Here is a 22220-nt window from a genome sequence, read left to right on the forward strand (position 1 = left end):
CACACACCTGTCTTCTTCCCACCTGTAGTGCACTGACCCTTAGCCGATGCAGGTACGACCCACCTTGGCTTTGAGGTCTTACCCTTATTCTGCCTGTTCCTTCCACAGGCTTGGGGCTCAGAAGGCCTAGTCTGCGCTGCTCCCGCAGCGTCTAGCAGAGAACAATGTACGAGCAAGTATGTGACACGGCACATAAGAGCCCCTCACGGTCATGCCATGGTCTCTGCGTCCTCTACACTTCCCCACAGAGGGACATCCTGTTCCAGTGGCTGCAATGGATGAGGGCTGGACCATCTGACAGACGCCTGGTCAGGCAGGGAACAAGTGAACAGTTCTGACGCACCCTACTTCCCTCCCCTCTCCAAACTCTTAGCTGTTTTTTTTTTTCCCTTTATTTTCCTTCCTGTGTTGAAAGAGCTATGGGGCCTGGACCATGGTAGAGTTTCCTGGGGACATTCCACAAATTCCTCATGGACTGATGCTCTGGAGAGGGTGGGGGCAAGCGGGTGGGTAAATGGGAGGCTAGTGGGAGCCAGGGTATAAGTATCGGGGTGCCTCAAAGGAGCGTGGGTGGAAAGGAAGGGCGGGCTGCAAAGGAGAAGGAGCGATATTATGAGCTCATAGAAACAGCCGAAGGAAGGCCAAATGAAGACTGAGAAGGAGTGGCCACTGTGCAGGTTGGAACGAGCCGTGGGCAGCCACGCCCCTAGCCTTGCCCTTGAACCCGCTGACTTGCCTCCATAGCGACTTGTCCGCCAGGATTCCAACAGGGCCGGGAGAGCTTGGCTAACTTGGGTGTGTGGCTTGGAAAGATGCCCCAAGCAGCCCCCTGTGCGTGCTGCACAAGATGTAGAGAGATAACGGGAGGGTCAGCACAAGGGTTCCTTTGCGTCTGTCTGGGTCACTCCTCCTTTGTTCTGTTCTCATACACCCGGTCAGCAACTGTTCATTCCTTAACTCAGACACAGGACTGATGTGAATGGAGGCACAAGTCCCTGGCTGAGCTCCTTAGCAAGCCTGGACCTGAAGATAGTTCTCAGCCTCCATCCCGGCTGCCTCTTTAAGTAAAAAGGGTGCCAGATTGAGTGTCAGGGCAAGAAGTGACTTGTCACAGTCTCTATGCTTGGACAAGTCACTTGTCTTCCCTGGACCTCAGTTTCCCTGCCGAGCAATGAGCATATTGGGCCAGATGATCTCGAAGATTTCTTAGAATGGTTCTATTTCTCAAAAGCAGCTTGGGGGCCTATCCCATGTGTGAACACTTGGTGAAAGAATTAGGCAGAAGGAGGTAAATAAATAAATACGAATGGAGCATGACTCCTGCCTTTAATAGAACTTTCAAGGGAATAAAGGAGACAAACAGTCACACAAATGATCCAGAACAGTGAGTGAAGGCCCTGGAAGAACTAGGGAAGGTGCTGAGCACCAACCTCACTGTGGGTACTGCTGGCCCTTCAAAAGCCTTTGTGCATTAGAGAAAAAGTCGGTCTCTGTGGGCAGATGGCTTAGTAAGGGGAGCCCCTCTGGATGGATGTTAAGAGCCTAGGGTACCTGGCTTGACAGAGAGAGTTTAGGCTTGATTTCAACTCTTGTAGGCTCCTTGCCCCAGTGCCCCTACGCAAGGTGCTGTCTACCTGTCTATACAAGCAGGGAAGTAGCCAGCCGCAGGGGTCCACGCTGAATTCCACACTGGCCCAGTGGAATATGCCACTTTTAAGTCTTGGTAGAATCTCCCAAGGCAACTCCCCCTCCCCCGAGTTCTGGAAAGGCAAACGCAGGAACCACATCCATACTCTCTTCCATGGGCCTAAAGGCCAAGCCAAGGTCCTCGGTCCCAGGCAGAATAGGGGCACAGGATGGCAACAAGTAGCAACCTCTCCACAGAGCGAGAAAAGGGTTAAAGGGCCTTAGCATCAAGAGAACCAAATGCAGTCCGGACAGTTCAGCACCTCCACACAAACCTAGACCAGTGTTTCTCACCTCCTCTGGCCGCAACTCAGAACAAGCAGAACATGCAAATTCTTCCTCAGGCTCCCTCCCTGCCACCCCCTCCTTCCACATTCCCGAAAGACATCTCTCCCTGGGCTCTAAATGGATTTGGGGGAAAGAGCTGCCCGGGGTGCTGTCAACATCAAAGGGTGAGATGCGCTGAGGTCTTGCATGGGCCTGGATCCACAGGTGGCGGGACAGGGGAAAGGTGGCAGAAGGGTAAGCTTGGGAAAAGGGGATTAGCTGGGACCGGAAAGAATGAGGCTGCTGTAATCCCACATAATGAACCGGACTGCGCTCGTCTCTGCACCCTGAGCTCTAGATAAGCAGGTACAAGCTGCTGCCTTAGCCCGCTGCACCAGAGGCCCTCTGAGCTGCCGGCCCCAGCCAGTGCCCTCCCGAGGTGCCCAGGGCAGGCATGAGATGAGATATTGACTTCCTCCTGGCAGCTCAAGTCTTGAGGGGGGAGCAGAAGGTCAGGGAAGAGTCTGTGATTGCAGGACGAGGCAAGGCTGGAGGGCAGTTTCTCACTCGGGCACCATACGCTTGGATTCTTCGAATTGGGCCCAATCACCTGCTCTGACCAGCTGCTTTGGGCGCAACAAAGACTTCTGACCAGTGCCATCAATTCTATGAACGTGGCGAGGGATTTGTGATGTGGGTGATTCATAACGCAGATAGTCAAAGCATCAGTTCTACTTGGTTTGCGGATAAAGGGTGATTCTTTTTTCCTGCCCTCAGAGGGAGGTGCCTGTCTAATTCCGTGAAGTTTGGGCAATACTGAAATATGCTTGCCTTCCCTAGACACTCGCCGACTAACGACTGGAGGAAGCAGCTAGAAGATAAGCCACAAAATGAACCCCTACCTACTCCCCGATTCTAACCCCCTTCAAGAAAAGGAAGAGTTGCCTGTATTATATCTCCGCCAACAGCTGAACAGCACCGGGTGTCTGGGCTCATGGACTCTTACCTTTTTCAGCTTGCCGCTCTTCGTCCCCACAAAAACCACGCTGTAGCCATTGTAAACATAGGAGGCCACGGAGGTCATGCGGTCCCGGCTGGTGGTATACAGGGTCAGGCCCTCCACTGGAGTCGAGCCTCCCAGCGGCTGGTTGATGTCCAGTCCACAGAAGTTGTCGTCGATGGGGACCGGCTGGAGGGAAGGGAGGGGATTGGGGTAAATGACAGCAGAAGTCGGGCAGAGTCTCCTTACACTAGCCCCCATCCAACCGTCAACTCGAGGGCACAAGCCCTCCCAGAGGTACACACGTGGGGTTCAGGAACCTAACACATGCCTCAAACAAAAACATCTCACCAAGGGACTCACAAATCCCACTCTGGCTCCTGTGAAACTAGATAGAGGGGTCTGCAGCCTTCCTCACCCTAACCCACAGCCACTCATCCACTCTTCTGCCAAGGGATCAGGGGTCATCTGGAAAGCTGATTGCTTGCACTCATTTTCTGGTCATTTTAATGTCCCTGGGGACCAAACCCTTCTGTAGGCATGCTTCTATTTAGACAGGGGAGATTCTGTCTGGAAGTGTCATCACAGGATTTCCATCAGCTGGAGAGGGTTTGTGTCTTGGGCTGCCAGGTCTCCCTTTGGGCATAAGGAGTTGTAAGCCATCCCATTATTCACCAGATCCTATACTGGGGACAGATTGAAAAGGATCATCATAATATGGGGCAGGCCCTCATACTTTGGAAAACTTACTTCACCGGCATAAATCTCAGTTTCTTCATTTGTCATACTGCTTGACCGCTTTTCTGGGAAAATTATTGAAGAGCAAATGGAAGAATCCATTCCTCAGAGCTTTGTTAAGTCGTACAATGGTTTCCACTATTGTATACTATAGGTCTTCAGCCAGGTTCACAGAGATAAAAACACAAGAGAATGCTGGAGGTGATAGCCTTCCTGTTACCGGGCTTTTGAAGGGTCTGGTGGTGTGCCGAGATAAAGAGTCTCTTTCAGGAAACACTGGGGCACCCTGGAAAGAAAACCACCCTGAGCCAATGAAAAATTCGCTTACCCCAAAGTAGGAAGACCTGAATTCTGGCCTCTGCTCAACTGCTAAGTGGCTGTGTAAACCAAGAACAGTAATATCCTCTCTTGGGCTTGTTAAATGGGATAGTAAATGGATTATTTCTAAGATCTCACTTAGTTAAAAGAAGAAGAAGAAGAAGAAGAAGAAGAAGAAGGAGAAGGAGAAGGAGAAGGAGAAGGAGAAGGAGAAGGAGAAGGAGAACAAGAAGAACAAGAACAAGAACAAGAACAAGAACAAGAACAAGAAGAACAAGAAGAAGACTGCATGCTTCCTGAGGACAGGGGCTGCCGAGGGGCTTGTTTTGCCTGCAAAACACTCATCTGGTGCAACAGATGATGGGACTGGGTCGTGATGGGTCCCCTGAGACACCCCAGCTGACTGTACAACCAGGAACGCTGTGGGCAGAGGCTGTAGACTCTGGGCCAGAAGGAACCCAGAGTTCCGTGATAGCTGTTCCTCCTGGGTCTGAGAAGGCAGCCCAGAGAAGGAAGGAAATGACTATTGTGGGAAACATAGAAAGCATGAGGGAGAAACCTGCAAACTGTTCCCTTCCACTTCCTCCTCTCACCCTCACCGGGGAAGAACAGGCTGGTGCATCACTCACTGACAGCTAATTTCCTTGGAAGAAATGGTTTATGAGCTAGGGCATGTGATGGCTAACCCAGGGACCTCCCTTCTGTTCCCTTCCTAGATCCAAAGGGAACAGAGACTCGGATCTTGTGAGTCCTTGGCATTTTGCTGTCCCTGATACCGGTGGGAAAGGTGGAGCTGCCCTTGTGTGTGTGCGAGTGTATGGTGTGCCTGTGTGTGTGTGTGTGTGTGTGTGTGTGTGTCTGTGTAAATGTATGCATTCTTTAGCAAAGGGACTAACATTCAGGTTAAGGATGACCTTGAACAACTAGATAATAGGGAGACACAGCAGAAGAGATAAGCTCCTCAAGAAGGGAGTGAAGCAGTGGCATGCTGGACAGCTCATGAGGGATGACTGTACACCTGTCTGCATTCAGTGGCATCACATTGGTGGCTTGAATGTGGCCACGATGGGAGTATTTACACCTTGGAAATTGGCAAATGCTTCAAATCAAGTGTTCCCACTCCACCCCCACTCCCTGCACATAACCAACTGTGTAATATTTACTAGCACATCACTAGACCCAGTGATGGAAATTTCTAGCTCCCAAGAAAGGCAGGTCAGAGGAATCAGTTACCACGTTTTACATTTTCTACTTCTCTTTCTTATCGCTACACTGTATGCAGCAGGTACCCTGGTAAGACTCAAGAAATCTAAATTGTAGTCTTGTTGCTACCACTATCCAGCCATGTGACCTTGGTATACCACAGACCCTCTCTGAGCCTCTGTAAAGTGAAAGGATTGGACAAGGTGATGGTCAAGCTTTCTTTAGCTCTGAAAGTCCTTGATTCAGGGCTTCAGTTTCTTTCCCACTTTCTCCAGGGGCTGGTAAGGCTGCAAAATCTGGGCATAGGCATAGTCCAAGCCAAATTCTGAGAAATGATGACAAAAGCAAAAAAACTTGCCAGTGATTATGGATTTCTCTACATTCCTCCTGATTCTAAAATCTCCAGAACTGTAAGGGAAATGTTTTTTTTCCAGAACCTCAGCCCCTGGAGTTGACTGGCATTTCTTTCTCATTTCTCTAAATTGTCAGATGTTTCCAAATAGCTGATGCCCCTTTATTTTTGCTCAAATGGTGAGAGCTTGATGTATGGTTTTCCTTAGCAGCAGCAAGGCTAAACAGAAAGAGCTTGGACTCAGAAGTCATAATGGGCTGAGCTGAACTCAAATCCCTGCTTTGTCATTAGAGTTGTGTAGATTTAAGTAATTTACTTCATCTTTGTGAGTCTTTGTTTTTCCATCTGCCAAATGGGGATGATCCTCTTTGGTTCATAGGGTTATACCGAGGCTCAAATAAGATACCACTTAAATTGCCCAGCTTGGTCTTCAGTACAGAGCTTCCATTCAGTGAGTGATAGTCCTCTTCCTCATCCCTTTTCTGGGTGCAAAGCTCAAGTCCTTCATCTGAGAGCTCCACGCCAGTCCAGAGATTATGTTAAAATTAAGCCCTGGGACCATAGCTTCACTCACCCACCCCTAACCCTCTCCAAGGCCACCAAATGTTTCTGGATCCCCAGGTCTGGGACTCCTTAGATTATAAAGATTTTAAGCAGCAACTCCTATTCCAGCTTCCTTGCCCACCCTGCTGTAAAGGTTGCACCAGATGAGTGTGACTCTCAGGGGTGGGACAGCGGGACTGAGAAGGGGCTGTTCTCTGAGGTCCTGGTCCCACCTACTGTCACCTCTCTTCCAGTGCCTTTGTTGCTCTTTGGTCACTAGCCCAGGCTTGTCTCTCTGCAAGCCACTGGAGCCAGAGAAGGGTGTAGGCTTCCTCTTCCCTCTGGCTCAGAAGCAGGCAGGAATCAGCAGTTTCCTCCTGACAAGGCTCCCTCTGGGCAATGGGAACCAGGCAGGACTGTGGAAGGGGGTTAACCCTTGCATTTCCTCTCCACCTCTCCTGACTGGTTAGGGACCATAAGGTATAGAATATCAGTGCTGTAAAGAACTTTGGAGATTATCTAGTTCAGCCTCCTCATTTAATAAAAGTGAAATAATATGGGTGCCTAGGTGGTACAGTCGGTTAAGCATCTGACTCTTGGTTTTGGCTCAGGTTGTGATCTCAGGGCCCTGATCTCAGGGTTGTGAGATCGAGCCCCTTATCGGGCTCCACGCTCAGGTGGGAGTCTGCTTGAGATTCTCTCTCCCCCTCCCTCTGCCCCTCTGGCCGCCCATGTGCTCTCTCTCTCTCTGTCTCTCTAAAATAAATTAATTAATTAAAAAAAAATAAAAGTGAAATAAGAGCAAATAACTGGTTCTGTTATTGTGATTAATATTAACAATTATAGCTTCCATTTATTGAATGCTTATTATGTGTCAAGTATGGTGCTAAGCACTTCATATACATTTTCTATTTGATCTCCATAACAGTCATAAAAAGAGGATAGTATTATCTCTATTTTAAAGATGAAAAATTACAGCTCAGACCAAATACATAGCTTGCCCAGAGTCATACAGTTTTAAGTGGTAGAACTGATTTTAAGTACAAATCCACTGGACTTCAAAGTCTTGTCTTTGTCTTAACCACTATCCTATCATACCAAGCAAATGATGGCGGGAACAGAAGCACAGATGAGGCATGACATGTTTTCTTGCTTTAAGATGTGGTTTTTGCTTCCACTAGCAGGCACCCTCAATTTAGGGTACACAAAAGGCCATACAGGCCCCTTGGTCTCAGATTTTTCCCCAGGCTGCAAAACCACAGGCCACAACACTTTGCACAGAAATCTATCTTAGCACTTGTCACACATCCCGATAGTTAACTAATAATGGTAAACCTAACACAGTGCTAATCTGTGCCATGTATTATCTTATCTGATCATCCCATGAGGTAAGCATTATGATCCCCATCTCACAGATGATAATGTAGAGACATTAAATTACTTTTGAAGCCAGGAAGTGGCACAGATAGTATCTGGACTGTGATCTTTGTCTCTGAGGCCCAAACTCCTAGCCACTGTATTACATTGCCAGTATCTCCCTCTCTTTCCCTCTCCCTTTCTCTCTCTTTCCCACTAGATTATGAGACATGTGAGAGTAGTTATTACATCTTTTTTATATGTGCATCCCCAGTGCCCGGGACAGTGCTAAGCACTCGGAACATCTTCAATACTCTCTTGTTAAATGGATGGATGGGTGGGTGAATGGATGGGTGATGGATGGATAGAGGGAGGGATGAATGGATAGATGGATGGATGATGGATGGATGGATGATGGACGGACAGATGGGTGGATGTATAGATTGTGGTGACCACTTAGATGGCAGCATCTTGACCCTCTGTCAGGACAGTGCTCGCCACTGATGTTCTTGTATCTGCTGTCCTCAGGTCTGGATCCCGAGCTTCCCTTCCTCTCCTCTTTTCCCTTTGCCCAGACTCTGGATTCTTCTTCCCTAGTTTTCAATCTACCAGCCAAGCTTGACTCCCTTCCCTCTCCTCCGACTTACATATCCCCCTGACTATGCGACTCCTGCACTTGGCTTCCCAGTGGCCTACAAAGCCCTCCATGTGCACTATCTGGTCCCTGTCATCGTTGCCCGGCCTCATCCCTTACTGCAGCGGCCTCCCTACCTCTTCACACACACCAGGCATGCCCTGAATTCTTTGCACTTGCTGCTCCCTCTCCGGAATGTTTTCCCCAGATATCAACATGACTCACTTCCTTACCTTCCTCAGTCTTTGCTCAAATGCCACTTTTTCAATGAATCAATCTTCTTGGGTACTGCCCCTCCCTCTTCCCTGCTTCATTTTTCTCTACAGTAATTATTGCCATCTGACAGACTACACCTCTTAGGTATTTATTTGTCACCCCTCACTCATGAAAGCTCCACGAAGGCAGGGCACTTCGCTAGCTCGGTGGCTTCAGAAGCCGGCGGGGCCTACACCAGGGCCTGGTGTGGTGCAGGCACTCGTTATGCATTTTTGGAACAACTCGATGGATCAACACACACACTCCAACTGTCGGGTCTAGGTCAGGCTCTGTGTTCCTGGTTCTAACCAGATAACGTGAACCTGAAAACCCCTGTCTTTTGAGGCCGTGGGTGGCCCGGTGAACAGGGTGCGCACCGGGTCACCCGCCGGAAAACGGACGCCGGAAGGGAGGGATTGGGGGGGGGAGGGGAGCGCCTCCTTACCGCCTTGGTGCACTGGACGTCCTTCCCCAGGAGCCAGTTGAGCTCCAGGTTGCCCTCCCCCTGGTAGCAGGACTGCAGGCGCTCCTTGATCTGCAGGTTGATGGCCCGAATGGGGAAGGCACAGAGGGCAGAGTCGTCTGGCGGGTGGTGGTACTGCTTCTGCCCTTTGGAGAAGAGAGCAAAGAGCACGTCATCCTGGCCGCTGATATTGAAGGCCTGGGCCAGGGAGTCCCCGGGTTTGGCGAGGTAAGCGGCCTGCAGGAGGCGGTACTCCACACCAGCCCGAGTGCAGCCGAAGGGCAAGGACACATAGGAGTGGAACTTGGGATCGTCCTTGCAGAGGCGAACGATGCGGGACGTGTAGAACAGGTCCCCCGCCGAGTTGATGGCCACGCCCTCGGGGGTCTCGGGCTGCACCGTCAGGAAGTAGACGAAGCCCCCGCTGGCGAAGCCGTAGATGTAGAAGATGTCGAAGTGGGCGACCAGGGCCAGGGTGTCGGAGGGGATCTTGATGAGGGAGGAGACGAAGTCGCTGTGCAGCTCGTAGTCGAGCATGGCGGAGGACTCGGGGTCGCGGGGCAGCTTCCGGCTGGACAGGGTCGGGAAGTAATCCTGCTTGCCGTCCACGGCAGTGCCGATGAACAGCTTGCCGTCCTCGCCGTCCGAGCGCACGATCACGCCGTACATCGTGCCGGTCTTGTTGACGCTGGACAGGTAGTGCTCCTTCTTGTGTGACGGCTCCACCAGGATGAACAAGTCGTCCAGCCGCAGCAGCTTGCACACCCCCTGGTAGAGGCTCCCGCAGGCCAGCAGGCGGTTCTCCGAGTAGTCGATGATGAGCAGCTTGTTGACGTTGTTGGTGAGGGTCAGCACCTCGCCGCAGGGCTGCACGATGAGCGGGGGGTAACAGGACTTGTTGTCCTCTTCCGGCCCCGTCTTGTGAGCCACCTGGATGGTCAGGTTGCCCGTCAGCTTGTACACCCGATTGATGGCCCCCACGTATACTGCCCCCGTGCCTCGGTGCACGGTCAGGTGGTTGAAGGTCCAGTCCCGGTTCTCCGAGTGGAAGGTGCTGAACTGAGGCATGCCGGCCGCCCCGGGAGCCAGCAGCACCCAGACCATGGAGAGCAGGACCACAGACCAGCTGTCAACCTCTGCAGCGCGCGGCCAGGGCCTCCTCTCTTCCATTCTGAGTGGGGTGGAGGGGAGGAGGACACAGATCCTCGGAGTTCTCGTCTACTCCACCTTCCTGGGCTGGCCCTCACATGGTTCTGGAAAACACAAGGCAGAGTGGTCAGATGGAAAAAATAAATCCTGGGAAGAGGGAATAGGATGGCTTGACCCAGGGTCCCAATCCCGGCTAGCTCTGAGTCTCTTCCTTCTGTATTTTGGTTTTTCTATTTTTAATATACTCTCCCCCTCTTTGGGATGTTCAGGGAATCCTGTTATCTATTTTGGTCTCCAGCCTCTACGCTGTAAAATACTTTTTTTTTTTTTTACTTTACAAAGCATCTCTATTTTGGTCTTCTTAAGACATCGTTTTTATCTCTTGGAGAGGTTAAAAGACTGTTTAAGTTCACCCAGCCAGTTGATCTGAGTGTCGGCACTAAAGCCGGTCTTCCCTACCCAGGTGTCACGTCTGTCCTCTCCCGGTCGAGTGGAAATCTCTCCTGTTTTTGAAAAGCTTGTTTAGAAGGCCCTCTTCCAGGCTCTCTAGGACAACTACTCCCAGAGCCTGATGTCGCCAATAAAATTCCTTCTTATTCCAGACTACCCAGCCCCTCACACTGCTGCATTTCAGCGCTTTTTCATGCTCTGCCCTCCACAGGGAAGGAGAAGAGCTGTTCATCCTGAAAAACAGTGCCCCCCACTGCTCCTCAGCCTCGTCGTCTCCAGAAAGGAGAGGCCCTGAGTGTTAGCTGTTGAAACTTGTTAGAAAAGTGAAATATGGGGAGACTGATAGGACTGGGGTTCTCACGTGTGCCATTCAGGGGCCTGAACAGCCCCAAGGAGAAGCGTGGACACTCCCCGCACCCCACTCTGGGACCGGGGGATGGCAGCCACTGCCTCTCTGGTGAGCCGAAGGTGCTCCCACTTTGGCCTCTCTACAGGTGAAGCCCGGGAGGAGCCAGCCTCCTTGCTGAGGGGGACTGGCTACCTGAGTCCAGCCTGAGCCACCTGGGCAAGAGTTCTGGGTTTCGAGAACGGGGAGGAGCAAAGGGAGGTGAGTCGATGATCAGTCTCATTCCAGCCCCTGCTGGGGCCCCGTGACTGTTTAAGGATGCGTGAAGTCCATGCCAGGCCTCAGCCTGTCCTGCTTGAAGTCCAGTCACTCTCCTGTCCCTCCGACCCCCAGGCCCTAAAGCTTTTCTGTATTCTAAGGAAGCTGCCCAGAAGGGCAAGGTGGGGCTCCTGTGGAGAGCTTCCAGACTCCTGGGCAGAGAGGATGGGAGAGTAGAGCTTGTCCCATCTCTAAGAGCACTGCCCTGACTGTCAGGGACAGGGACAGTGGCGAGGCAGCGAGCTGTCTGGCAGAGAAATCTGCTCTCCAGCTGGACAGACTGTCCGGCAACCTTCTCAGACAAGTCCAGACAGAACTCTGGGCAGGAATGGAAACAACCAAACCAAGGATGGAGAATTTGCTCCAAGGCAGCTTAGAAGAGTCGTGTCTCTTTCAACTCCGCCCCCGTCCCCGTGCGCGCGCGCCCCCCCCCCCCCAAAATCTGGCTGGAATGGGTTAGAATTAGAACAGGCGCCACCTTGGAAATCCGCAGTTTTTGCTCTGTGTCTTTAGAAACGCTCCTCCTCAAGGCCTGACAGCCACCATGGTGCCAGAGCGAGGCCCCACCTGACCACCCTCCTCCAACCAGGCTCCACTGGGGTGTTCTGGGCTGACTCATGAGGCCCCAGGCTTCCTTGGAAAGAGGAAGGCACCAGCGGCATGAGGCCCAGGCTGACCTCAGCGGCTCCGACACAGCCCTTCCGGCCCCACGCGCGCACCAGCAAAGTCTCCCGACAGACAGGGCTTTCGGTTTGGAAACCAGAGGTTATTTTTAGTGACGTCCTGGGGCCGGTAGCAGGACGTGAATTCCTCAAGAGGAGCTGTGGAAAGGAAATAACAGAATCCTCCCATTCTGCAGCTGGACTGGGAACGACCAGAGACCATTCTGGGCATGTCCCTGTCTCTGGGTAGGAAAGCTCCTCTGGCCCGGCGGAGGGCAGGGTGTCCCACAAGGGGCTGTGAGGGAGGCCGCGAAAGTGTCACCACCCCACACGTGGGGTTTGGCCGTTGAGAAAGTGTGCTCTCAGACACCCCGGCACTGAGCTGGTGGGAATGTTACACTCCTGCCTTCTCACAACATGCGTACAACATACATGTTTAGCCCGTGGCTGGAGGAAGAAGGTTCTGGTAGCAGAGATAACACCAAAGCACACGGTGTGAGGTTAAGATCAACCATCTCACCACCACCACCCCCCACCCCCGGCCCCCCGGCTCACTCTCCTCCTGAGGCACAGTTTGAAAAGTGAGTGGCTTTTGTTAGGCACAATTTGGGGACAAGTTGGGCTCTGGGGCAAGCCAAGTCTCATCTCCCTTTCTGGCAGAATGAGGGCAACGACAGAAGGTACCTCTCAAGGTTGTCACAAGAGCGAATGAGATGACGTGGGGAACCTCTTAGCATGGCGCCTGGCACACAGTGAGTGCTCAACTTGTGCCAACTGTTATTATCATCACTGAAGCCTCCCCAGGAGACTGCACTTCAGGAATCCTGCCAGAGCTCCTGAGCTCCCTTTTTGCTCATAGTCTTCCTTTCCATGGGAATAAACATTGTGGTTAGACCTTGAGGCCCAGCTCTCCCTGACCCAGTGAAGGCGCTCAATCTGGGAAGCCTGTGTCAGGGGAAAGGGAATAGATCCAAGGCGATCTTCTCTATCATACTACTGCACAAGTCCCAACATAGCCTCTCAGCAGCCAGCAGGGAGGCTGGTAGAAGTACAGAACGTTGGGAGGTAAACTATGAATGGGAAAATGGCGTGATAGCTATGAAGTCTTAGGGCAGGAGGAAGAGTGGGGGGGGGACTCGGGAACCCAGGATTCAAATCCTGCCTGTGTCCCCCACGAGTACTATGGCTTTAAACTGGTCTAGCATCTTCCTGAGCCTATTTCTTGATCTTAAAATAAAGAGTGCTTGAATTAACCAGTTTGTACGATTTCTTCTTTCAGATGAAGTGATAACCTTGAGGCTTGTTTCCTTTAGCTTCTAGAGTTTGTCATTGAGACTGAGGTCCTTCCACGCTACCTGGTAAGGCTGGTTGGGCCAGGAGTTCTCAACAGACCACTGTAGTGGGCTGTTTCCCTTTCATTCCTTTATCAGCATCTATTCTGGGACCGACAGCTCCTGGGACCTTCTGATCTTGAAGCAGCAGGTACTGGTGCACAGGAGTCAAGAGGAGGCATGGTCTGCAGTGCAGGGCTGGCAAGGGAGGCTCACGGTCCACTTTGGGAATGTGGCTTTCCCAAGGACAACGGACTTAACAGCCAAGTTGGGAGCCTCCGTCTCTCCATGCCAAGGCTGATATTACCAAGTAGCCATTCCAAGGCGGGGCCAGCTGGCAAGGATCAGGTCTCCTATCTGAGTTCAGAGGAAAGCAGAACATTTGTGCCTCTGGTGAGAGACAGTGTGCTCTAATGGTTAAATGCATGAGCTCTGAACTTAGCTGCTTGGATTCAAACAGAGCCGACAGCTGTGTAAACTTGGTCAAGGTACGTAGCCACTCTGTGGTGCTCTGTCCCTATCTATCTAAAATGGGATTAGTAGTAGTATCTATCTCATAGGATTATGACCATGAAGTCAGTTAATACATATAACGCACTTAGAATGATGTCCATTTGAAACGTTCCAGAGACATTAGCCTTTATTATTAATAATTTATTTGTCAATATTTCCAGCTCTTCATGAACTCCGCCATTCCATGATCTGTTTTTTTTTTTTTTAAAGATTTTATTTATTTATTTGACAGAGAGAGAGACAGCGAGAGAGGGAACACAAGCAGGAGGAGTGGGAGAGGGAGAAGCAGGCTTCCCGCTGAGCCAGGAGCCCAATGCGGGGCTTGATCCCAGGACCCTGGGATCATGACCTGAGCCAAAGGCAGACGCTTAACGACGGAGCCCCCCAGGCGCCCCTATTACTATTATTTCTTAAAGATTTTATTTATTTATTTGACAGAGAGACACAGCGAGAGAGGGAACACAAGCAGGGGGAGTGGGAGAGGGAGGAGCAGGCTCCCCACCGAGCAGGGAGCCCGATGCGGGGCTCGATCCCAGGACCCTGGGATCATGACCTGAGCCGAAGGCAGACGCCTAACGACTGAGCCACCCAGGCGCCCCCATGATCTGTCTTAAAATGAATTCTCCAGCCTCGGTTTGGTAGAAGCCAGCAAACATGTGCCTATGACTTCATATACCCAGCATTTCGTCCTAATACCAACTGTCTAATGTCAACCTGGGGAGTTTTCCCTTAATGATGCCTCCTTCTTTCTGTCATTTCTCTTTCTGTGGCTGTTTGTGAAGTCAGTTTGTCAGATGCATTCTCAAGAGCCAAAACTTGCCTATTCTCTCTTCTCCCCACTCCCAGTCCAATTCAGGACATGCTGCTCCAGGACACTCGCCCTATCAGCCGACCCTCTGGAGATGTGTTACTCAGAGCATGCCACATACCAAGGAGAGGTCACACTTGCCTCTTTGGGAAGCAAGTATCACTAAATATTTTATCTGGAGGGCTTGATGACACCGTCTCCCCGATCAGGACTCAGGAGGCAGATGTTGGGGACAGCCAGTGGAAGCATCTAATACCTTCCAGATCAGCTGCTGTAGGTGTTGGAGGCAAAGCAGGGAGGAAATGACAATCAGGCACTCCCAGTTCAGCTCAGGGCAGGACTCTCTCCTCCCCGCCTACCTGCTCTGGTGCCTTTTCCCAGGAGATCTGGGTGACGCAGACCTCTATGACCTCTATGCTTTCACTTGGTCTCCATTATAGCAAAAGGAGCCAATAGGAAGAGGAGTTAGAATCGGGATGCCATCCTTCCTTCTTCCTTCCTTCCTTCCTTCCTCCCTTCCTCCCTCCCTTCCTTCCTTCCTTCCTTCTTTCCTTCCTTCTTTCTATAAGAAACCACAGATCATGGAAAGAAAAAATTGTCCAATGTGACCCCAAATGAGTCACGGACAGGCTAGACCTTGTGACAAAAAGCCTCGTGCTTCCTCTGCTGTAGGTGAAAGGGTCCTGGGAGTCAGTTATGTTCCACCTCGAGACTGCCCCATTTGAGGGAAAGAAGGTGCCTTTGATGGTGGCAGTCCCCTGATGGGCAGAAGTGAGCCTGCCGCCAGGCCTGGGCAGGGAGTGAGTTCGCAGGGCAGACTCAAGGAGGAGAGGGACTAAGGACTGAGGGGGACGAAAGAGCCACTGTCAATGGCTCCTTTCTCTGTCGGGAGAACGACCTCCTCTGACCTACTCAAAGCTGCAGCCGTTGTGAGATGCTGGAATGGCACCCACACTGTGACTTGGGGGCTGTGCTGTCCCATGCCACATCCCTCTGGGCTGCAGACAACCTCACAGATAGGTCAGATGTAGTCTAAGCGGCAGGAAGCCTCTTCCCCCAAAGAGTTAGAACTGCAGCAGGAGAGACTAAAGTTAGATATGAAGGGGGACATCCTGTCTAGAGAGGATTCCTGGGCTTCATGCCAAGGAGACTATGGGCTTTTCTAACAGCGAATTTTCCCAACAGCTGTCTAGGAAGACGTTTACCCAGAGGCAAGGGATGGGTCCCAATGACCTCAGAAGGCTCCTTTGGGTTTAAGATTTCTATGAATTAAAGTCTACGAGGATAAAACATCTACATGTGCGATTCTGGGGCCCTGGCTTGTCCCCTGTGGGCGGCACGATCCTGAAGGACCTGTCATAATGTCATCTGTGCAGTCGTATATGCAAACACGCCGAGTGTCACTCTGTCTAACACGGACCTCGGAGGTAGTCCAGGCACGTTGGGCAGCACAAGGTGAGCGAGAGGGCGAACGCAAAGGCCCCGGGTAATGCCGACAGCTGAAAGGCCTCAATTAGAGTGAAAGGAGTTATCTGGTATTTAAATAATTATTAGATTGAAGGAATAATCATGGGTTTGAGCTGATTTTTTCCCCACTGTCACCCTGATGGCGTCTATAATATTATTATTCAAATGCCCATGATTCTCATTGAGGAGAGAGACCAGGAGCGAGAGGAGAGAGTGGGGGAGGGGGCGGTGAGCACAGAGGGGCAGGAGGGAGGCTCATTTAATCTCCATGTGACAGGGCTGCAGGAGGTACGATTAGTCTTTTTCTTATTTCAGCTGTCACTCATGCACAGACACCGAAGATTGTTATTAGCGTATTTTATGCACGCGATTTAAAGGGAAAAGGAGGGGGGGTTGTGGGGAGAGGGAGAATTTCCTACAGAAAATAAAGGGACCAAAGGAACAATTTAGATGTCACTGCTATACCAGCTGCATTTGCTTCATTAATCGAATGTCATTTTTTTCCCCCAGACTCTGTGCTGTTATGTGAAGCTAAGAGACTACGTCTCACCCCGGAGCGAGAGGAAGAAGGTGAGGGGAGCCAGAGGGGGCAAACGGGCCTCTGCCTACCTGCCCTCTTGGCATCCGACCCTGAGGAAGTGGGATCCATGATACTGGATGATAGGGTGGTGCTCCGGTGTGTGTCGGTCGGGACAGCTTCTGGTGACAGTTTCTACCCAGCCACCGGCTCTCACTGTGAGCAGGGAGATGCCCCAGCAGTCTGTCCCTGGGATTCCTGTCACACCTGGGTGGGCCAGAGCCAGCGGCCAAGCATCAAGAGTAAGAGAAGGCAATGTGGGGTGGCCCTAAGAGTCCCGACCGGCAGTGAGAGAGGACCCCATATTCCAGGCGGTGAGGCAGTGAGGGTCTGGGTGACCAGAGCTGTGTGCGCTTCTCTGCTCCAGATCCCATGTGATGACGTAACCTCTCAGAAAGCACAGTGGGCAGAGGCAGGGTGACAGGGCAAAGTACAGAGGCTGGGTCCCGGCGTTCGGAGTTCAGTCATGAACCCCCCGAATTCATGTGTTGAAGTCCTAACCCCCAGTGCCTCAGAATGTGACTGTTATTTGGAGAACAGTGACCTTATAGAGGTAATTAAAATGAGGTCATTAGGTTGGGCCCTAATCCAAATGACTGGTGTCCTTATAGAAAGGGGGAAATTTGGACACAGAGGCACAGGAAGGAGATCAGGTGGAGAGACACAGAGAGAAAGAAGACGGCCCTCCACGGGCCTAGGAGAAAGCCTGGCGCAGACCCTCCCCTCCTGGCCCTTGCAAGGAGCTGCCAGCCGCACGACCTGTAGCCTCCAAAACTGAGACAACACGTTTTTGTTGTTGCAGTCCCCAGAGCAGGGGTGGGGGGGGTGGGGGGAACAACGTACTCTACCATCTTGGCTGGCGGGGGGAGGGTTGTGTAGACAGGCCCGTACAAGCACGCGCGTTTGCATCTGCCAACACAGGGGAGGCATTAGAGATGTCAATCTCCACGTCTCCGTGGGAACTGACGGCAGCAAACACACCTCCTATTTCACCCAGCACCAAACAGAGGCCCAGAGACCTCAACCATGCACTGCCTTTCACCGCTTCGTGCCCAGTGGGGTCAGAGATGGTATTTGCCGTCTCTCACTCGTGGGGCTTTTCCTGCAGACGGGTTCCCGTTCTCTCTGCTGCACCTGCCCAGAGGAGTAGGGGTGTCACCTGCAGACCCCCAGAACCCTATGGGATATTCTGTGACTCCCTCCAACCCACCCCAGCTCCTTTCCCAGTCCTGTTACGGGACCACTGCCTGTTTTTACACCAGGCGAGGGGTTTCTGTTGCTTTTGTTCCCAGCTCTCCCCGTGGGCTCTGATGGGGCCCTGGAAACCACACCAGCTCTCCCAGGGCCTTAGCAGAGCCTGCGGTGTTTGTCCTCTCCCCCCACAGGCTGTAAAAGCTTGGAGGTGTCTCCCTGAATTATGAAGGGTTCCAAAGACACACACGCACTTGAGGGCCGGTGGAGGGGAGGGGGCTCGGCTCCTTTCTGGGGCAGTGCCGGGGCTGGCTTTGCAAAGTCAAAACAAGATTCATTACCCTGGGGCCAGGAGCAGGGAGATACACCGCCTGACCCTGCAGACCTGCCCCATATGTCATGGGCCTGTCAGAAATCTCCCAGAATTCCCTTTATTATCTAAAGGTCGCCACCCGGGCAGCGCTGAGAAGCCCATGGTCTAAACTAAACTACAAGAGCAATCAATTTCAAGCAGCTGCCTGCCTCGCCACCCCTCCCCCCCTTCCGTGGGCTCTGCCCTCTTCAACCCCCTCTGGGGGATGGCCAGGGAGGAGCATGACTTGCCATGGCACCCCACCCCTGGGGCAGAAAGAATTTCGGCAAGTTAGCGGGACTCTGAGCATCCGGCCCTGGGAGCAAGCCTGCCCTCTGCACTGCGTGGGGCCTTGAAAGGTCGCTCCGCTTCTCCCCTGACTCTGAGCTGGCCCCTGCTTCAACCATCCTAGAAGTGGGGTTACTCTTCTGGTAGGCATTCTGGGATGAAAGGACAGAAAAAGAAATTCCCAGGCTCCTTCCAAAGGCAGGCTAGGCATCAACGTGGGGATATGGCTTTGCTAAGCCGAGTCAGATTCACGCTAGGAGCCTTCGTACCCCGGGGCCATGGGTAGCATAAAATAGCCCCTGCTATTTGTTTCCTCTAACACAAAACAATAAAGAAGAGCTACTGTTATTATATTATTTATTAACCCCTCGCTACGTGGCACACTGTGCTGGATCCTTTGCATACGCACTGGAGTTTTGTGATTATCTTGCAAGATGGGTATTCTTCTCCCCGTTTCACTGATGAAAAACCCGAATCTCAGCAAGGCTGAATCACCAAACCAGTGTCATTCGGCTAGGAAGGAGGACCTTCTGATGGCCATGTTTCCCCCACTATTCCACACTGCCTACGTATTTAGATGTTATTTTTCAACCAAACCCTCTTATCACTGGTCTGGGAAGACTCAGTAGAATGTTAAGGAAGATCTGGCAAGTACTTTATTTTAAAGGTCAAAACCTGAGGCTCCCATTTTATTTTGGTAATGAAGCAGGGCTGGGATGTGTGGGGAGGTGTGGGTTGAGATATCTGTTACAAGGTGGATTCTGGGGCTGTTTTGTGGCAAGAGGTCTGCTAGCTGGCAGTCACCTTTCAGAGACATTCCAAATGACCTTTCCAAGGAGCCCGGAGACGTTATCTCCTGCCTTCTCACCCCATCCTTACTGAACACGGGAGAGCCACGGGGCTCTGAGGTTGAAATGGGGCAGGAGAGCAGGACACAGGGTAGAAAGTGCCCGACTAAATTGTTAAATAAATTACGGTTACTCCACATAATGGCATATTATGCTGCCATTAACTGTAATGTTTTCAAAGAATAATGACACAGCTCCAATTCGCAGCAGTGGGAGAGAAAGGGAGAGAAAAGGAGAGGAAGAAACAACCCAAACAAAACACCAGGCATTCACCTCAGCTCTCCGGCCATGGCCTGGCCCTAAACACCACTTCCTTTCCCTGCAAGCTGCCCCATCTTTCCTCTCTTGAAGGAAAACTGTAATGGCCCCGGCCATTCCCTGGCACTTCCTCCTTCTCGTGCAGACCCTCCTGCCTCTCTGCTCCCTGGTGGTTCCCAGAGCCGGCCACTGACCACTGACATGCTCCAGGGACAAGCAGCACTCCCCTACCACTGTTGCTTCGTCCTCGCGGCAGGGCAAGAAGGGAGCCACTGGGGCCAGATCAAGGTGCATTTAAAAAACCCGATCCTTTTCCAAAAGTCAGGCTTTCCAAAGTTCAAGAGTGGGTCTCTTTACCAGCAAGCCTGGTGTCGTCTCCTTGAGACATGTAAGACTGGCCCAGAGACGATCCGCAGACACAGACCCTCCCAGCGAAGATTTGGCCACAGATCTCCTGCCTGGCGTGCCTCATACTGCATCATTTCCTGTGCTTCAAACTCCTTGTCTATTTGCCAGGCACATGGCCAAGTGTGAGATCCACCTATGGCAACTCCTTCTGTTGCCCAGATAGACTCAAGGCTGGACTGCCAAGTACCCAAGTTCAAGTTCTTCCCAAGCTGGCTCTTCTTTCTACAGCTTCCCTTTCCCCCTCTCCCAACTCCACTCCCAACAAACTGGTTCATGTGCTGAGTCCCCAGGACACCTTGCAGAATTTCATGGCCACAGCCACTGTCTCCACATTCTTCTTGGCTTATCCAAGCCCTGTGTGTCCTTCAAAGCTTCAGGAAGCCTCTAGGACATCCCCACCCCTAATCACTTCTCTCTCCTCCAAAATCAATCAGAAACTGTTGTTTTTAGCACATGCTGCATTGTTGCTGTTGGGTCTCTTGTTATATGACTGTGTTCTATGTCTCCGTCGAATTAGAGGCTCCCAGGTAAGAGAGCAGGAATAACCCCTGTGCTCTTTGGCATCCCATTCAGGGGTAGTATGATGCCTCTCACTCAGTTCTGTGCTCAGAGCAGGGGAGAGCGGACATGGGGATGGCTCATGTGCTTTTCTCAGCGACTAGTCTGCCCTTAGACGAGGTGTGAACACGCTTGGCTCAACGATTTGCCATAACTGACGGAGGTAATGAAGAAGGGGTGAACCGTTTGGGAAGGTTCATCTTGAACCCGCTGGGGAAAGAGCAAATGTCACTGAGAGGTGGATGAGGTGGGCAGAAGGATGAAGAAGAATGGGGGCGGGGCACCAGCTCTGTCGGTAAAGGACACACAACACAGACAGAGCTCATGCAGGAAAAGGCAAGAGAGCTCCAAAGACACAAACTGAACAAGTTCAAAGATCACACAAAATGTGTATAATAAACGGCCAACTGACAGCGAGAGTGATCAAGCGCAGAGTGGGGTGGGGTGAGAATCCCCTCGGAAGGCTCCGGAACAGGGCTCTTCTGTAAGGGGGTCAAATGGTGCATGTGGCCAGGCAGCAGGCAGAGGGAAGACACTGTGGGCTTTGGGGACAGACCTGGGCTCTGGTCTCGCTTAACCACTTCCTAATTCGCTGACCTTGAACCTGTTATTTAACCTTTCGGGGCCCTGGTTTCCCAGCTGTGGAAGGACACCTCGCAGAGCTGTGGTGAGAATCCACGAGACAATGGATGTGGAAAGTGTTCCGCAAACTCCATCGCTTTGGATAAACACCAGTGACTCTTGTTTCTGTTTTTGGAGAAACACTGCCCAAGGACATCACCTCCTTGGCAGCAACTGGCTGCCCAGTATGCGCTGGTGACAAAGGCTGGAGGCTCTGGTTAGCCAGGTGACCGAGATTCTTAGGACGGGGAAGCTCCCGAGGCTCTGGCCTCTCAGGAGGACCTGGGTGCCGCTGGTCCCTTGTCGCTTTTCTCCCCAGTTCCCTGGGCCCCACGCTTTCCAACTCACCCCCTACTTCCTCTGACCTCAATGGTGATTTAAGGGTCACTTCTGCTGCTCTTGGTGATTCATCCAGGTGCCCTTGGCAGGAGAGAGAGAGAGAAGGAGGAGAGAGGGAGAGAAGGAGGAAAGAGGAAAGCCAGCCCTTGGGAGGAGGAGGAGGGGTCCATGCTGAGGACGGTCTCTGGCCTCGAGCTCCGCATTCGCTGGACTCGTCCCATACCGGGTCTGGCCAGCATGTGGGGTGAAGTCTCCCCGCCTGATCCTCCTCTCCTGTGCTCTTCTGAACTGACAGCCAGCCTTTGTATAAAAAGTTGTAACTCCTTTTTAAGAGGAAGCTTCTTAAGCAGGCTGTGTCCCCACCCTGTACCTTCCCACCTTCAGTTTCTATTCTTCTCCTCTCTTTGTCTGAGACTCTGAGCTCCTGCCGAAAAGATCCCAAGCTGCCAGGCAGCCGCTCTTAAGTAACAGGCACGTTCACACCCCTGCACACGGAGCAGGAGGAGTGCTCTGGAGCTGGATAAAAGGGACACATGTGGACCGGGAGGGGTTTGCCAATCCGGAAAGAGTTCCGTCCACTGAGGGGGCTTGTCGGTGCCAAGATGCACAAGCACGCGGTCTGCAGGACCTCTACCCCCCTGGAGTGGCATCAGCCCCTCAGTTGAGACCCTTGTCATCCTATCAGCTCACGATGTCTAGGACCCCAGCCCTCTTGGGAGGGAAAGTGAAGGACACGGTTATCAGAGAGGCTGACACGGGGAGAGAAGAATGTGCTGGAGGGAAAGTGGGGTAATGCAGGCTGGTGCAGCACCGGGGCGGGGGGGGGGGGGGACCTGGGCCAGGAGATGAAAAGAACTCCCTGAGTGAGAATCTGGCCCCGGATGATGAATGGGGTGTGAGAGAAGAGCCTGGAAAAGGGTA

General features: G+C 52.1%; 1 protein-coding gene across 2 annotated transcripts in view; it reads right to left on the reverse strand.

Annotated features, from left to right (window-relative positions):
• PLXNA2 (plexin A2) overlaps window positions 1-9985 on the reverse strand; it is a 181210-nt gene extending 171225 nt beyond the window's left edge. The window contains exons 1-2 of one of the 2 annotated variants that reach the window (XM_021682521.2): window positions 8798-9985; window positions 2960-3142 (exon numbers count right to left, since the gene is read on the reverse strand). In XM_021682521.2, coding sequence (XP_021538196.1) covers window positions 2960-3142; window positions 8798-9985 — 1371 coding nt within the window. The remainder of the gene's footprint in view (window positions 1-2959; window positions 3143-8797) is intronic. The other variant, XM_044916354.1, reaches the window with a different exon arrangement.
• Between the last annotated feature and the right edge of the window lie 12235 nt (window positions 9986-22220).

The sequence above is a fragment of the Neomonachus schauinslandi genome, chromosome 6 (genome assembly GCF_002201575.2).
Source record: "Neomonachus schauinslandi chromosome 6, ASM220157v2, whole genome shotgun sequence".
NCBI classification, from domain to species: domain Eukaryota; kingdom Metazoa; phylum Chordata; class Mammalia; order Carnivora; family Phocidae; genus Neomonachus; species Neomonachus schauinslandi.